At 36.1% G+C, this 18,424-nt stretch overlaps 1 protein-coding gene and 1 non-coding gene across 5 annotated transcripts in view; both read right to left on the bottom strand.

Annotated features, from left to right (window-relative positions):
• The window catches only part of ROBO1 (roundabout guidance receptor 1), a 414,151-nt gene that overhangs the window by 134,634 nt on the left and 261,093 nt on the right, over window positions 1–18,424 (bottom strand). For all 4 annotated transcript variants that reach the window (XM_059392146.1, XM_059392148.1, XM_059392147.1 and 1 more), the window contains exon 3: window positions 12,954–13,111. In XM_059392146.1, the coding sequence (XP_059248129.1) occupies window positions 12,954–13,111 (158 nt within the window). The remainder of the gene's footprint in view (window positions 1–12,953; window positions 13,112–18,424) is intronic.
• Window positions 7,644–7,807, bottom strand: LOC132012777 (U1 spliceosomal RNA). Its single transcript, XR_009402754.1, has one exon. It is a non-coding gene; the product is annotated as a U1 spliceosomal RNA (small nuclear RNA).

Genomic DNA, 18,424 nt, shown 5'->3' with positions numbered 1-18,424 from the left:
TTAGTGCTTTTAAAGCACCTATCCTTTGAACAAAAGAAATGCAAAATCAGCATTAGTTTAGACGTGGACCTCAGCATAAGATTTGGGATTCTTCTTTGAGACAGTATCCCTATATAAAAGTGATAATATGTAAAGATTGAAAACTAGAGTCAATCTTAGCCAGCTACAAATAATGAAAAAGAAATCCCCACCACTTTTAAAGGCTTAAAATAATTTCTTTGATTTCTGCATCTTGGACCATGTTAAAGCATGAAAAGAATGCTTTGTACAATCAAGCACATTTCTCAATCAGTATACTACTTTGCTTTTAAGATTATAATTCATTCTGTCTATGGTACCCAGAAAACAAGTGAAGTCTGGGTCATTCTGAGCAAACACAAAAATTACAGGCAATGGGAAAAGCCAACTTGTAACCAATAAGTTACCAACTTATTTGGTAAAATACATTTTACCAAAATGTATTTCGTTATAATTTAAATGGTTTCCAAATTAGAGTTAAGATTTATAAGCAATGCTTTAAGATACATTTTAAAACTCTTATCTTTTGAGAAGCATTTCATCTGTGATTAATAGAACATCCAAAATAAAATAAACCGGTTAGAGCACCATCCTTGAAGCCACAGATATACCCTCTAATTGGGCAAACTACTTTAACCCATAATTAAACAAAGTGCTCCCAGACAGTAGTAAAATTTCATTAGTCCTTGACTATTTGGAGAAATGTAATAGCCTGATAAAATATATCAAAGTCTTAGAAGATGAAGAAACACAGCTGCTTGAGTGAGCATGTATTATACAGGGAGAAAAAAGGCAGGTTGGCAGGGGGGTGGGGGGCGGTATTTGTAAGCCTGCTTTCTCTATTAGTAGACCCAATAAATTAACCTGAAATTCTTATTAAGGGCTTTGTCATCTGACTATGTGTGTTCATTTCATAGAGTTATAACACTTCTGGTTAGTATACTATATTCATAATTACGTTGAATTACGAGGTACAACTTTAGTTGACTCAAAATGTCTGAGCTACTACTTTCTGGAAGGTCTACTCTGACCGAAGGATCATGGACATTAAACAGAGGCATACACCCACATCAGGTTTCAGCCCAGTGGAATCTAGGAGTTGGCCAATTACCATATGGAAGGTGGCTTGGCCAGATCTGGTTAAGTACTCCCTATGTCTTCTCATGTTGTTTTGGTTGAAACCAACATTTGGGTGGGATTAGATTTTAGAAAAATACTTAAAACTATTTTTAAGGAAACCCGTTCGGGGGGAAAAAAATCAGAAAGCCAGAATCATCTCAAGAGATTTAAAAGAAGACTGACAAATGGCCCGAAACACAAAACAGGATAAAACATCAACATTGTTCAAGATTACTCTGATTTTTCACATATGTTAGGACTTGTACTCATAGGGACGTTCATTACATTACTTAGAGGAAACCTGAAAATTTTATAGTGTATTATTTCCTGTTTCCTGAACCAAAGACTATTTGTTGAAGTAGAAAATACATTATCTGAAAGTCTTCAGCCTCTGCTACAGTAACTCTGCATCCAAACCTACTAGAGCCCTCCCTGAATAAGGTTGCGTATACGTATGAGGACTTTATTAGGAATTACAACAAGGTGTCTCAAGGGATTGAGACGAAAATGGGTAAATGGACTATACATTGCAGAGCCCCCAAAGGTAGATGCCATAGAGAAGGGGATTCATATTTGATGTGCACTTAAAAATTGATCAAAACAAGGTACAGCACGGTTTAATATGTGAAAATAATAACTGAAAATCAAGACGTAAGTACTTAGAATAACACATTACAATTGAGGCTATCATGGAGAGTCCTCAAAACAACTTTCATTGCTCTGGTTTGATTCTCATAATAATCCTAATGAGTAATCAGGGAGGATGTTATTATCTTAATAGTGTCAATAATTAAAGGACCTGGCCAAGGTCTAGTTGTTAGTGCAGCTTCTAAAAGGAGCTTCAAGGGTCACCTGGCTGGCTGAGTTGGTAGAGCACGCAACTCTTCATCTCAGGGTCGTGAGTTCAAGCACCACACTGGGTTGAGAGCCTACTTTAAATTAAATTAAAATTTTAAAAAAGAACACCTGAGACAGAAGAGACCTCCCCAAGATGGCCAGAGGTTAGGCTTAACTTATGATTTAAATTGTTGCTATTTAATTGTTTTCTTTTTTGAATAAGATGCAGAGGCAACCACAATCAAGACAGACTGGGATACATTCTTAATAACATTCTTGATGAAGCCAAAACATATTCAGAATTATTAATCAAAATGACACAAGGCCATGTTTGTGCCCAATGGATATATAAGCTGAGGCAGTTGCTAAACTCTACACACTGAAAATACTACTTTCAGTACTTACCAAGATAGGAAACACAGAACTTGAGACACAAAACAAGTGGCAAAATTATATGAAATGAATCCAAGAAAACACTTTACCTGTGGATTTTGTGTTAGGACTTGTCTTAGTCAAATGTAAGTGCTATTTAAGAAGAGTTGATCAAGTCTAATCTGTCATGGGAAAAATCAGAACAGGAAGAAATCTGGTGTTGAGAGGTCTGGCTCTTACTCCTGACTCACAAGACAGATTCATTAAGAGACTTGGGGCCAGTCTCACTTCCCCTTTTTTCTTAAAAATAAAGGAGTTTGCTATTCACAATCTCTCAAGTCAGCTCCATCTGTAAAATTCTGTGAGTATCCATAAGTCCCACTTACAGAAATATATTTACTCACAGAACTAACTTGCATAGCATCTCTTCCTTCACATACTGTTAAGCTCATGGAAACCATGATTTAGAAAAAAGAAATAGTGTGGATGATACCTCCTTTTAATTTTATAGGGGAATAAGAAAATACATACATAAAGTACATACGGATATAAAATCAAGCATGTTCAGATGAGCAACTTATCAGCTCTAGGTATGTTGGGAAACATGATTCTGATTTATATTTCATTTATTTAATTTTTTCCCAAGAAATATATAATGAACTCCTACCATAAGACCGACCCAGAGAATATAGCTGACTCTCAAGGATTCCTATGAATATTAGAGGAGTAACTTACAAATCATGACTTCTAACAGATTAAAAGAAGAGGACTTAGTAAAAGGCAAAGGTCAGGATAGCAGGGAGATACATCTAGAGCAGATGTGCAGAGTGGGGTTTTGCAGAACATTCGTCTGTAGAAGTTGCCTTTAAGTTGGAACCTGAAAGGGGCGCCTGGGTGGCTCAGTGGGTTAAGCCGCTGCCTTCGGCTCAGGTCATGACCTCAGGGTCCTGGGATCGAGTCCCACATCGGGCTCTCTGCTCGGCAGGGAGCCTGCTTCCTTCTCTCTCTCTCTGCCTGCCTCTCAGTGTACTTGTAATTTCTCTCTGTCAAATAAATAAATAAAATCTTTTTAAAAAAAAAAGTTGGAACCTGAAAAATGAGTGAGTTACACAAAGAGGATATAGAGGTCAGGACATTCCAGGCAGGGAAGAGCATATGCAAAGACTCTCAACATCTGTTCCTTCAAGCCCTTGGTATCCAAGTTTTTAAATACATCTCTAACACATATATAATGAAAAACTAGGGCAATAACCACATGTTCACCAGAATTGTGTTTATAATCATACTGTCATCTAAACTAATTCGTATGCTAGAACAGAGAATGTCTTCGCTTATCACAATTCTATCAGGAGAGAGCTTAGACTTCACAAGTGGGTCTGAAATGCTTGGCTTTCTTTTCTCTAGTTTCAGTGTCCAAACATGAGTATATGTATAACTATTTAAATAGAATTACAAGTTTCGGGAAAGATTCAGGATGTTCCTTGGGAAGATAAACCAGCCTTGCTCAACCGGCATACCTGATCTGAATCATAGCATTTCTCAATTCTCCTGAGAATTGTACATAACTAGATGCATGGAAGAAAAGTCAATTTGTTACACACAGTGAATGCCTTTAGGGCATTAGGCCTTAAATTCTCTTGTGGAATCCCCTGCTGATCATTGCATTTCACATTAAAGATGTACAGAGGACTCAAACTTGTTTCTTAGTATTAGTATTTGTCTAAATTCTTTACTCATGTTTCTCACCTAAACTGAATACTCTTGGTGATTCTGTAGAAAATGGAGCTTTCTTACAGTGTTGAATCAGGCAGAAATCAGATAGAAATTTAGATGAGACATAAATATTACATCTCTTTTTATATATATTTATATTTTTGTTTGTTTATTCAGGAAAGTCAAAATTGCTATGGCCCAAACAGTTCCTGATTTTCCTTTTCTGTAGAGTTTTTGATAACTAAATATACCCAGAGTTCAAGAGGTATACCAATAATAGTAATAACCAGAATGTCCATTACTAATATAGAGAGGGAGTATGTCACCATCTACAATGACATTTAAGATGTATTTTCTCACTGAATTCCCACAACACAACCAACATAGGTATGATTAGACAATTCAGGTCACAGGTGGAAACAATGACATTTATAGAGATCAAATGTCTGTAAGATCACGCACTTGATACGTGTCAAAACCCAAAGTTATAATGTGGCCCTCATAATACAAAAGACCACGTTTTATTCTACTAATCTCCTCTATTTCTCTGGTTAAGTGTGAAATTTAAGACAGTAGAATAGCACATAAATTTACTTTTGAACTCATTTCTTCCTTCTTCAGTACCACGTTTCACATTATAGATTTATACTGATGCAACTCAGATTTAAATCATGAATAACCTTTTTATGTCTAAAAATATATAAAATATGTAATATGCATGACTCTCTATGTAAGATGGACAGGGAAAAAAATCTAGTTGACTCTACTTGTTTCCTCTGACCTCCACACAATAGAACTACGTATTTATTTTGCAGGAGCACAAATTTAACTTCTCAGGGAAAGGGGGTTCAATGACATCAGCTGCATTAAGTCTGCTGATTTCCTCTAGGGGAGGAGAGGGAAAAGGAAGCGAGCAGACATGGAACAATAAAAGAAATCGGAAGACCAGAGGAAGGCACTAATCGGAGGAAGGGAGGAGGGAGCAGATGACTTAAGAAGGAGACATGTGGGAATTGGGGGGAAAGGAAGTAATTGGCAAGGCGAGGCTGAATGCCAGATTCGTGAAGGATCTGGAGGACACTGGGGATTTGGATGGGATGTGAGTCAGCTGCTTTTCACCAAAATATCACACCATCGAGGGAAATCAAAGAAACCTACCAAGACACACAGGAAGCAGAAAAGGACTAGCCAAAGAACTGATGACATACTGCATTCTAATAACTACCTCTCAGCATGGGATTGGGAAGGGCTAAACAATTTTTTCAATGTATAACTGATTTTTCTCCTAACTTCATTCATGATTTTCAAATCCTTAACTGGTTTATGAAAGAAATGATGCAGGTTAAGACCCTTCTATTTGTTTTTTAACTATTTTTTACTTACCTTATACACATGTGATTTTTCATTCATATGTAAATCAATTCCTTTAAGCAATCTAGGCTTAGAGTGACCAATTGTCTGGTTTTCCCAGGACTAGGGTTTTTTAACGTAAATACCAGGACAATCCCCAGCAAGCCAGCATGGGTGGCCATCCCATCTAAGTCACCTTAAGAAAAATTCATTAATACATTTGTTCATTGTGTTAAAATACATTGATGCTGTAATTTTTCTAAGAAGAATGAAAAAATCTGATTATAATTATGTGATAACTATATCTATAATAGTAGATATACCTACTATAACATAACTGTATCTACAATTTCAGGTAGATGAAATTGACAGTAAAATGGTTTCAAGTTTGACTATGGCTTTGATGGAAACAATTTATAATAAAACTATTTCTCCATCATCTGAATTATTTTTTCAGTTAAGTAAAAAATACCTTTTTAAGACATACAGACTATTTATAGCATGCTACTATAGCATATAGAACAGGTAGGAAGAAAAATTAAAAAGACAGGACGCCTGGGTGGCTCAGTTGGTTAAGCGGCTGCCTTCGGCTCGGGTCATGATCCCAGCGTCCTGGGATCGAGTCCCACATAGGGCTCCTTGCTCAGCAGGGAGCCTGCTTCTCCCTCTGCCTCTGCCTGCCATTCTGTCTGCCTGTGCTCACTCTCTCCCCCTCTGTCTCTCACTGATAAATAAATAAAATCTTAAAAAAAAAAATTAAAAAGTCAAGGCACAGCTTATCACAAAGAATAACACAAGTCATTAAAAAATATTTAAGTCACAAAGCCACATACAAAGAGAATGGGAAAAGCATGTTTTATTCAACTGTAAATTTTAGCTCAAAAGTTAAGAATTTCAAACATGAAAAAATGAATGTCTTTTAAGCTTTTAACTGGTAAAATGAAATCATTCAAGATAAATGAAAGCCAAAGGTTATTATTAAGAAACTAACTCTGATATTTCAGAATTGAGTCCAGGTAGATCTCACAATCTACACTGCACTGTTTACAGCATTAGTTTTTTTTTTAATTAATTAATTTATTTGACAGACAGGGGTCACAAGTAGGCAGAGAGACAGACAGAGAGGAGGAAGCAGGGTGCCTGCTGAGTAGAGAACATGATGCAGGCTGGATCCCAGGACCCTGAGATCATGACCTGAGCCGAAGGCAGAGGCTTTAACCCACTGAGCCACCCAGGCGCCCCTATGGTATTAGTTTTTTATTATACTTTATTGTATCTATACAAAATCACCAAGCCACTACATCAACAATATTTTCTTTAACTCAATTTCCTAATCATCATATAATTTCTTATAATAATTTAATTCTTCAGCAATAAGTTTTGAAGTGTGTACAGCTGATTATATTTGAACCTGGTTAATCTACAATTTGGACAGTTAATCATAAAACAGATTCAACTGAACAATTCACTGATTCATAATATCCTTTTTAAGATAGATCCTTCTTTCCCTAAATGTCATATGGTAAACAGTTATGGGTCATCCTCATATCTTTTGAGATCGGGTTAGAGCCAGGAGAGAGAGATCATGCAAGAGGGGCAGTGAGGGAGAGGGGTGGTGGCAGGAGGAGAAGGAGAGAGAATCTAAAGCAGACTCCATACTGAATGCTGAGTCTGATGCGGGGCTCGATCCCACAACCCTGAGATCATGACCCTAAGAGTTGGCCACTTAAATGACTGAGCCATCCAGGTGCCCCTGGGCCAATTCTTAAATGTACCAATCCTATGTTCAAGACCACCATCATCTTCACAATGTGAACTACCTCTCCAGACCCTTATAAACATAATGTTTTATTTCAATTTTTTTTCAAATATTTTATTTTTAAGTAATCTCTACACCCAACATGAGGCTGGAACTCACAACCCTGAGATCAACAGTTGGGTATTCTCTGGACAGAGCCAAACAGGCTCCCCTTAAAGATAATATTTTACAGCAGAAGCTAAAGGATATTGTTATTCTAAGTTGAAATCTACATTGATAGCAAGTCAGAGTCATTATGTGTGTGTGTGTATAGTGTATAGTATATAATATATATATAAGAGCCAACAGAAAATATTATTAGTGAGCAAAAGACACAGGCTCGCATAATTGTTCCCCAGCCAATTCAGAGTTAATTGCTGCATTAGTGAAATTTTTAGTATTTATCTGACAAAGTTTTATCCCCCCCACCCCCACCCCGGAGAAAGCACAAACACAGTCCCCCACTACCACAAATTATGCAGTCAAGTTTCCCACATTTGGGGAAATCCCATGGATCAGCACATCCAGAGTGCAATGGATAAGCCTCGTCCTGGGAAAACCACCTTTGTGATCATGGTATCTCCCCTGTCAGGGAAGTATCTGACAAAGGTTTTATCAAGATTAACGAGGTCAACATAAGCCAAGTACTTAGACTAGGGCCTGGCACATAGCAAAGTGCTATAGTAAGTGTTTACTATCATCATCATCATCGTCACCATCATCTTTTAGAATACCTACTGGCAAGTATAAGTGTGCCATAAAGGAAAAAAAAAAAAAAGCTTATTCATTTAGTTTCTAAGGGAATTAGAGATAACATAGAGTATCAGGGACATGGCAGGTACTCAATACTTTTTTTCCCTAATTTTAACATTATCAATTTTTCACATTTACAAACCAATTGTGAATTTAAGCACAATATTTCCAAAGTATGTTGAAATAAAATAAATATATCACTTTTTGTAAGGTACATCCAAGGGTTCTCCATTACCCCCTCAAAAAAGTTTCAGTCCTCTGATTCATCTCTATGAGAAAATTTCATTTATTAATAATAATGGTTATGACTAATTCTCAGGCATATGAAGTAAATCTACTTAATCCAGCCTGCCAGTTAAACTACTTCTATTTCTAATTCTAAGTATAAATACTCATGTCTAGAAAAAAAATAAAAGAAAGGAAGAAAGACTAAACATCATCTAAGTCCTCCTTCAAATTATTCCAAGATATAAGTGCCAAAAGAGTTCTGAAAGAGTCTCCTGTCAAGTAGGAAAATAAGAAAATGCTATTTATATATTGCTGGTTTATAATCATCACAGATCTAAAATTTGGCTCAGAATCCAGGTCAAGGTAAAAAGAAATGACTTAAGAACATCAAAAATACAGGTGCAGCTACAATTCAATTACACATTTGCCCTTTTTTGTAGGGTGTGTCTTTGCTCTCACAGCTGGGAGAGTTGTAGTTTACATTTTCAACAAAGAAAGCTACCACATTAAAGAACTCAAGAAATTCCTATAACCAAAACTGTAGCAATAACTGTGCAATCTTTACTTGCCTTTCATAAAGATATTATGTGCCTTAATCTCCTGTTCATCTGTACTCATACATTTGGCGAAGTACATTAACAACAGAAATGAAAACAATTATTTGAAAACAAAGCTTAGGAAAGAAGAATCACGTAAAATATCTAATAACCAATATCTCTGAAGAGACTACTTCCAGTTTGAGGGGGGAGAAAAAAAGAACTGGAAATAAATGTCAGACATTCTGTTTCTGTTTGAAATTTTTGTTTTAATTACTTAATTTTTGTCTCGCCTAAAGGAAAACAAAAGCAAAAACAAAAACAATTATGAACTAAATAAGAACAGTAATTCTGAACCCAAACTGCTGATTTTAATCTATTCATCTCCCTGTATGTATAATTTTTTTTTTTTACCTCTAGTGTTTTATCAGTTTAACAGTCATAATTTATCCAAAACACACAGATGGTCTTAGGAATAATAGAAGTTTCAGATGTTACAACTTCCTAACATATGGAACACTATTGTGGATCATCATTTTGGCAGCATTTAAATGATTTTAACAACGTTAACATCTTGGCATTTTTTTGTACTCATAGGTTATTACAACTTTAAACTGTTTTGATTCCTGATTGGAGATGGTTCTTTTTTTGACTCTACCCTACTAATGTGTAAGAGAAATAGTACCCTGCATTCACAGGAGAGCACCTTCTGGGGCAGCAAAGTATAAATGAAGACCCACTAATAAATTAAACATTATGGCAAAAACCATGACATTGCTTCAAATTCAGTATTTGATACAACAGGAAGGTCTGAGATTTATAAAAAATCAAATTTACCATAGCAGTATTAAACTGTGAATATCACAGAAAATGCACAGATAGACATATATTAAGAGTAAGTTTGAGAAATTTCAAAATGTGAGACTACAATCCCCTTTATTTTTTATCTTCTATATAAGATACAATATAAAAAGAATTGTTCATTCTCTGCGTCCGATTTCAATCTTTCCAATCTCTCCTGAACCAGGTCAGTGAGGTTTCAACCCTTCTATTCCATGGACAGTGCTCCTGGGAAGGTCATCAATGAATGACCACCAAGTTGTTCAATTCCATGGTCAATTCTCAGTCATTCTATTATGTGATAAACCAGCTGCAACTGGCTCAGTGTTTGGCTACCCTCTGCTTTCCCTCGGTTCTCACTGCTCACTCCTAGTCTCCGCTGCTTTGGCTACCCTCTGCTTTCCCTCGGCTCTCACTGCTCACTCCTAGTCTCCGCTGCTCTTCTTTCTGCCTCTCCTCCCTGAGGGCTAAACATTGGACCTCTTTTCCTTTCTACATATAATCACTCCCTTGGCGACTTCAGTCTCCTGTTTTTAAATAATATGGACACGATGATGATTTCCATATTTATCAGGACAAGCTACATTAGCCTGTGGTAAGAAATGCTCCATGACTTAATACAACAGAGATTGCTCACTCATTTGATGTGTCCATCATGGCAGACAGAGGTGTGGGGTGGAAAGTTTTGTTACTCATCACTGAGGGACCCAGGTTCATTGAGTGTCCATGTTGTAGCTGCACTACTTGCAACAAGTGTCCCCCTTGGTTGCCACATAGTGAAGAAAGAAAGTGCTGGAGGCTCACTCACCAGTATTTAATTTATTGAATTTCGACTCACAGCCCACGAAGCTGAACCAGTCAAATTGGTCTGCCCAACAGCAAGGAAACTGGGAAGCAGAGTCTTTCATCTGCCCAGAAGGAGGGGAGGGTTGCGCAGTAATGAGTACTTGCTATGTCTACCACAACTCAATTTTTTCTCCAGCCTCAACCTCAACTCTGAATTTCTGACTCATGTTTCCAACGGCCTGTTTGACATTTATACTTGGATATCTAATAAGAATTTCAAAATTACAATGTCCAAATCTGAGCTGCTGATACTTCCAACCCCAAATCCTCTCTTTCTACAATTAATGGCATCTCAATATTTTCAATTGCACAGACCAATCAATTAAGGTAAGCCTTGACTCTTCTCTTTATTTATAAGCCACAGCCAATCTGTTAGCAAATTCTGCTGGCTATCACTTCACAGCAGATCCAGAATTTAACCACTCCTCACTACTTCCCCTCCTAGTGCACAGAGCCAAACCACCATTTCCATCTTGTCTGGATTATTGCAAAATCTCCCAACTAGTCTCGCTGCTTAATCATTATTATCCGTCAGTGTTTTCTCAAGACGGCAGAGGATTCTGCTGAGAATCCTCTGATGCTTTCCACTTCACTCAAGGGGAAAAGCCAAACTATTTACAAGATCTATAAGGTCTTATAGTAATCCATATTTATATCTGTACCTATGTCTACATCTATATCTATATATCTCTATCTACAGTCTAGTTACTTGTTTTCCCAATATTATCTCCTACCAACCTCGCCTTTGCTCAACCCCCACTGACCACTTCCCTCCTTTAAAAAAAAATGTGTTAGGTGGTCCCCATATTAAAGTCTTTAAACTTTTCTTCTGTTTACTTTTCCAGGTGCTTGTGTAGTTTCCTCCTTCAATTTTTTTCAGGTTTTTATGGGAAGCATTCTCAGGTCATCCTATTTAAAACTGAAATCCTACCCCTATCTTAATTAATCTGTCTTCTCCTTTAGTATTTTTTACAGGACTGATTATAGTCTACCATATTATGTATTATACTATCTATTTTGGTTTTTACCTGTACTCTCACTGAATTTAAACTTCAGAAGGGGTCTCACTGATTTCTGCTTAATGCCGCATCTCCAATGCTAAGAATTTCAGCATTCATTGGTATTAAACACAAATAGGTAATTAATCAGGAAAGATCTGAAGGAGGAAATGGGTAATAATGGTTTCAATGTGTTTGAATCACTCAGGCAGGGAAATGGAAATTACAGATAGTGGTCATTAGATGACTTAAAATATGTTTTTAAGACAAAGATATTATCTTAATTATACATAAATCTAAAAGGAATCCGTCATCACCAATAAAAGAAGCATTTGTTTCTATAGTCTCTACTCCCCTATGCTCTCAACTTCACTTCCCCAGTGTTTCCCATACAGTTCACTTTGCCATGTGACTTTTCCACACCTCTTAAAAGTACAGCCAGGTTATTCTCATTCCAATTGCTAGAATTATAAAAATCCCTTGAGACACTCATTCTAATTCAGATCACTGCAGAAAAAATGCTTGTTTTGTTTTGTTTTTTTTCTTCAAGGTCCCTAAAATCCGTCTACCATAACCTTCTTGATTTTATTTTTCACTATTTAATTCTCATGCTAATCGGCTAACTGGTTGTTCAGAAATAGTGCAAATGTTTATTAGGGTTAAGTGGTCTGTATTATAACCTTGTTCTTCTACACATTTAGCAGTGACTTTTCCTTAAGCATGTATTCTCCTGAGTACCTCTAAATCTTGGCCAATGAATTCATAACGGACACAGAGTATGAGCAAAACAAAGAAGCTTATAGAGGGCAAGACTGTCCAATCATAGAACCAAGGAGAGTTCAGTTATTTTGGTACTTTAGCAAACACCTGACAAAATAGAAAAAGAAAGAAAAGGCAAAGAAATCATACAGACTCACTGATGTCAAGAAGAAAATGCATCCTTACTCCAGATAGCATATTTCTCTACTTGTATATAACAGGAATTTGCAATCTAATAATCTTGTCATGCAATTTTATTTTGGAAGGAGATAAATCCATCATGAACCATCATTCAGAATGAGATTTTAGTTTTTAGGAACAACAGTGAATTCAACAGAACACAAAAGCCATTTGAAAAGGAGAAAGAGAGAAGAAAAAAACAACCCACAAATGCTTAAGTGACTTAGGAGGCCTTTGGAAACATACTGTATTACTGAATTTTTAACAATTTTTACTGTAGCATATGGAGATGTGATATGCCCTAAGTTATAATAACAACTAAATCATTCATAAAAGTGTCAAGTCTAAGACATTAAAGTAGAAATTACGGTTTTCTCTTCCTAATCGCCAAACGAAGCAACACGCATTTTGCTCACTCATTTTCATGTCAATACAGGGAAAATGGAAAGATGTTTATTTTAATGGAAAGAAGTGAAAATGGGAGCTAATATCACCCTTTATTAAAAAAACAAAAAAGTAAAAAAACCTGCTTCACTTTTCCCTTTTTGGTGAAGATATATACAGCTAGTTCTCTAAATGTTCCCCACTGCTGAGTTAAATACTCACAGTTATCCTTTCATCTTTGTCATCGAGCGGGGAGCCATCTTTCTTCCACGAAATGGTGGGTTCCGGATGGCCTCGTGGAGGCTGGCATTCCATCACAGCAGGCTCCCCCACAGCCACCATGACATCGGAAGGATTTTGTCTGAAGTCATCTCGTAGGACTGTGGGAACAAGATGAAATCATTATACTTGGTGTGATATAGACAGTCCTTATCTCTGAGCTCTGGCTTAAGAGACATTTATTATAATAAACTAGTAGTAATAGCCATCTCCATACAGCTTGGAGAATCTATATCTACTTAGAGACATATGCAACTTGATAAAGATATCTGGCTGTAAGCATACACAGCAGGGGTAATGTGATATTCTCTATGGGCCAGTGGACAGATGTATTTTGATATTTTGTGCCATCACGGTTAGCATTTGGCATTTCTTCTCTGCCTACTGCCTACATTTTCCCATCCACATGCTAATGAATAAAACTGAACCTGCCTTTGACTTACATGACACCCTGGGGTGATGCTTTCTATTATTAAGTGAATTACACTCACCTACACACCAAAATAGACTTCCAAACATGCATTCAATTGAGAGTTACTTTAAAGATATTTCACATTAGTGCATAAAAGAATATAATCATTACAATTTAACTATGCTTATTATAGAAACTTTAGACATATTTGCAAAATGACTATATTCAAAATACTGTGTTTTTCCATTATCACTGAGTTAAGCACATGTTGGAAGGAGCCAAGGATGAGAACAGTCCTGTTACCAACTATGTCACTTTCTGTCTTCTGTATTTGTCCTTTTAGTCATTTCATGGTAGATACTATTTCACAGAATCCTTAAACTTATTCAAGGTGAGAGATATTAACACCACTTATGCGGTTAACCCTATATTTTACAGGAGGAAAATTTTCTTACAATGACCTTCACCGGATACCAGTGTAATATTAACACACTATAAAATAAGCAGTGTCATTCACTTTGTAACCATTGGAATAAAAGGTAGTAAATAAACCACATCTGAATTTCAAAAATAGTCCATCCAGCAAAAGTGTCCTCTGTATCTTATAAAGACATCAAGAACTCATGAATTCTTCTGCATCAGTTCGTCTTAAATCTCAACTCCATTGTCTACCTGAACATAACCTTTCTTTCCCTGTTTACAAAGCAGGCATGGAGATGAATACTTCCAATAGCAAAGTGAAAAATGTTCTCTTTCTCCCACTCCATTTTCTCCCACTGTGTGATAAAATGTGAACAATTTTCATACTCGTATTTAACAAGGTACTTAAAATGTTCATTGGTATCTTACATGCACAGATTTGAAGTGATAAATGTTACTTATCTTTTGAAACCTATTGACCTGAATATTTGGTAGCAAAGTTTTGTGCTAGAATGGATATTTTTCTATCCCCAAAGACACTGAAAAATATTTCCATGGATGAAGTACTACACTATTGAAAATTTATATTCAACTGTTATTTCAAAAGATGCGCTTAAATGTTGGTTTCAGAACCTCAAACAAACTTACAGGGTTACAAAATCCTGCATTTTTCTCTTCTAATTCTCTACTTTTCCTTCCTCTCTACCAACAAAGTATGTGCACACATCTGTGTAAGCTTTAACATCCACTCAAACAAAACCGTTTTTTAAATCTGCATAATGAGACAATTTGGGCACAACATGACTATGTTAACACTTGGAAAATAAGACTTCGAAGAGGAGACTCGATCCTCCTCTTTGGCAAGAATGGTAAAAGGAAAAAGAAAAGTCAATATAATCACATCACGCTGTTGTAAATCTAATTTTAATACTGTACATCATTTCTTAATATAATACATAGGAAAAAAAAGTAAACCTTGTTGAACTGAAAACTCCAGCTACTATTACCACAAAGTAAAACAGCAGGGTTTGAAGACGTTTGCTTATAAAATTACATTATGATTAGGTGTTAAGAAGATACTACAAATAAAACGTAAGGTTTATAGAAAAAGCAAATGAATAGATCTTACCAGACAGTATATGCCTTTATTGGATTACATTATTAATCTAAGAAAACACCTCTGAAAAATTTTAACAACCTTGAAACACACAAAAGGGAAATACTTTTTCAAATAAAAATAAACCATTTGTACAATTTTTCTACTTCATGAGCTTAAAACCAACTTCGTAACATTATATCTTATTTACAAATTGAGATCATATCTCAAATAAACCAATGGATAATGAAATGTCTTTCAGAAATAGCAAAGTCTATTTCTAAGTCTAAGTCAGATAAGTCTAAGGTCTAAGTCAGATAAATCAAGTCTTTTTTTTTTTCATTTACTATGTTATTTGGGTTTTTACAGTATATAATGAAAAGCTAACAAAATGTAATCCATTAAAGATTGTTGCTTAGATAATGCTCATGCAATTACTTTTGCAGCTGTAAAGCATAAAACTCTAGTATTGCCTATGGCTACAGGCAGCCCTGTAGAGTTATGAACTGAAGACTTCTTTCTCTATTGTATAAAAACAACTGTCTTCCTTGTACTTGTCCTGAACATTTTCTATTTATTTATTTATTTATTTATTTATTTATTTGACAGAGACAGAGAGAGACAACAAGAGAGGCAACACAAGCATGGGGAGTGGGAGAGGGAGAAGCAGGCTTCTGGCCGAGCAGAGAGCCTGATACAGGACTCGATCTCAGGACCCTGGGATCATGACCTGAACCGAAATCAGACATTTAACCAACTGAGCCACCCAGGTGCCCCTCCAATTTTCTTAAATCATGTATATATTTAAGTAATCAAAAACTGAGTTCAAATGATTGGCAGCATTTTGGCAGAAAAACCAATGGTATCCATAAGCATTCTCCAATGCAGTTCATTTTTCTTAAAAAAAAAAAATTTCCTTCTCTAACAAATACTATTTTGATAGTATAAAAGAGTATGAATAGTATGAAATTCTAAAATCTGGAAGTAACTTTTGAAAGATTTAATATCAATTTGAAAAATAACAAATAATACATATATAATGTATCCAAGTAGATATCACCTAAAAAGTTATTAAACAAATCACTGTTCATCCTAACATTACATTTCTTCCACACTTATGTAATGTTTTATGTTCACAGATTGGTACACAGTATTTGGCTCAACTGCTTCTCACTCTTGTTCATTCTGTTGAATTGGGGGAAAAACACACTATAAATATAAGCTTCATTGAAATTCTTTGAATTTCACTGGTTTTCTTATCTAAAAAAAATTGACAAGTTTATCCTTTGAAACAAAACAAAAAATACAATCACTGGTCTTTCTGAAAGGTGATACACCATTTTCAATATAATTCTCAAAATAGGTAAACATATTTTTAGAAAAGAATTCTAAAATTTGGTGTTGACTTTGCAATCTATTTGGGTAATGTTGAGGAAACGGGGCAAAAGGGAAAAGAAGAAACTGTTTCAAGTATTATGGAGACTTTAATATTTATAACACTCCTTCGGAACCCTGTGGGAAAATTAAGAACTGGATAATACATAAAATTATAGAACAGGAACTGGTCTTTGACAACATCTAATCCATCCTGTAAAGAGAGGCAGTGGAGTCCCAAGAAACTTTGTCACTAGCTTGAGTTGTCAGGAAAAGGCCAGAAGAAAAAAAAAGATATTCCCATTTCCAATACAGTGCATTTTTTTTAACATGTCAATATTTTACTATAAAATGCCATGTACCTATCTCATCAATTATATTTCCAACAAATCCACTCCATTATTGCAGAAGGCCTGACAGTGATTGTAGATCAGTGCACCGTTGTCTCATGACTGCCCAATTTTGTTAAGGCTCCAGTGCTCTTAGAATTAATTTTGTTCCCTAATCATGTGGTGAACATCTGTAAAATACAATGCCTTCTGCTTCATGAATCATAGAATTCCGGTTCCATTAGGGGCCTGAGAGATGGGTGATCCTAACTTTTCTTTTAGAAATCAAGTCATCAAAGGCTCCTCAGAGGGGAGAAGAACACGTCACATAAATAATAACGATGATAATATGAGTGATGAAACAAGAATGCTAACAGTGGCCGACATTTATTGCACATTTGCTATGTAAGGAAGCGCACCAAATATCCATCACTTAGTCCCCATAAGAAGGCTCTGACAACATGAATTTATTAGTTTCATTTTAAGAAGAAGTAATCTGTAAAGGTTCGGCAACAGCACTAGAATCCAGATCTCTTCATCCACCAGGACTCCGTCTCATCAATTTGACCACTTACCTGGTCTTACCTGAATACAAAGTTCACATTCTAACCCTATTGATATCACGATATAATTAATATCCAGCCTCTTTCCAATGAAACAGAAGTTGAATAAGAAATTTCTCCTCTGAAAGTCAGCTGACTCTCTTTGAATATTTCCTGCATTCTTATGGTTTCTCAGATTTTTGCCATGTTCGGAAGGTGCCCCTTCAAACTCTCAGTGGTATGTTGAGAAACAGAACTCATCGTTCGGGTTTGCCTGTCGTGCTAGCTCTTCTCAGTAATTTGCTTTTACTTCAACAACAAAATGACTAAAAAAAACCTGTACAATAATACATGTTTTAATTAAATATAAGCATTTTAATTAGAAGTAAGTATCTTGGGAAAAAGAGAGGACAATAAAATGCACTTCTGGGATTTTCTTTTCTACTTAAAAGACTAGTCTTCAATTAAACCCTGCAGCAAAGAGTAGTAAGCTGTCAAATGGGAAAAGAAAATAATATATATATTTTTTAAAAATCCCTGGGGTGCCTGGGTGGCTCAGTGGGTTAAAGCCTCTGCTTTCGGCTTGGGTCATGATCCCAGGGTCCTGGGATCGAGCCCCACATGGGGCTCTCTGCTCAGCAGGGAGCCTGCTTCCCCCCCTCTCTCTGCCTGCTTCTCTGCCTGCTTGTGATCTCTGTCTGTCAAATAAATAAATAAAATTTTTTTAAAAATCCCTTTAAAAATTAGGGTATATTAGAAGAAGAACTAAAAGAGGAAGGATATTCTCAAAGATGAGAACTATATACATGTTCAGCAGACACGTGTGACAGAAAGAGAGAGCACAAGCAGGGGGCGCTGCAGGTAGAGGAGAAGCAGGCTCTCTGGCTCTCCTCTCATGAGCGGGGAGCCCAAGGACGGGGCTCAATCCCAGGTCCCTGGGATCATAATCTGAGCTGAAGGCAGACGCTGAACCTACTGAGCCACCCAAGTGCCCCAAATTACTCCCTTCTAGGATACTTCTAATTCTCTAAATGTCCACCTGCATGCTGAAATAAATGTTATTTATTTATTTATTTATTTATTCCAGAATCTGTATCATTCTTCCATTTAACATATTTGTACTGAACACATTCTTTTTGCCTGGCATTTCTACTATAATTTTGGTATTTTCCTTCCCTAAAGTGAAGTTTTAATAAATGCTGATGCTTGTCAAGAAATAACATTAATCTTCATCTTGTCAG

Source organism: Mustela nigripes, chromosome 2, assembly GCF_022355385.1.
Source record: "Mustela nigripes isolate SB6536 chromosome 2, MUSNIG.SB6536, whole genome shotgun sequence".
Lineage (NCBI taxonomy): Eukaryota > Metazoa > Chordata > Mammalia > Carnivora > Mustelidae > Mustela > Mustela nigripes.
Note: the sequence above shows the minus strand (reverse complement) of the source record. Positions and strands in the feature narration are given on the sequence as shown.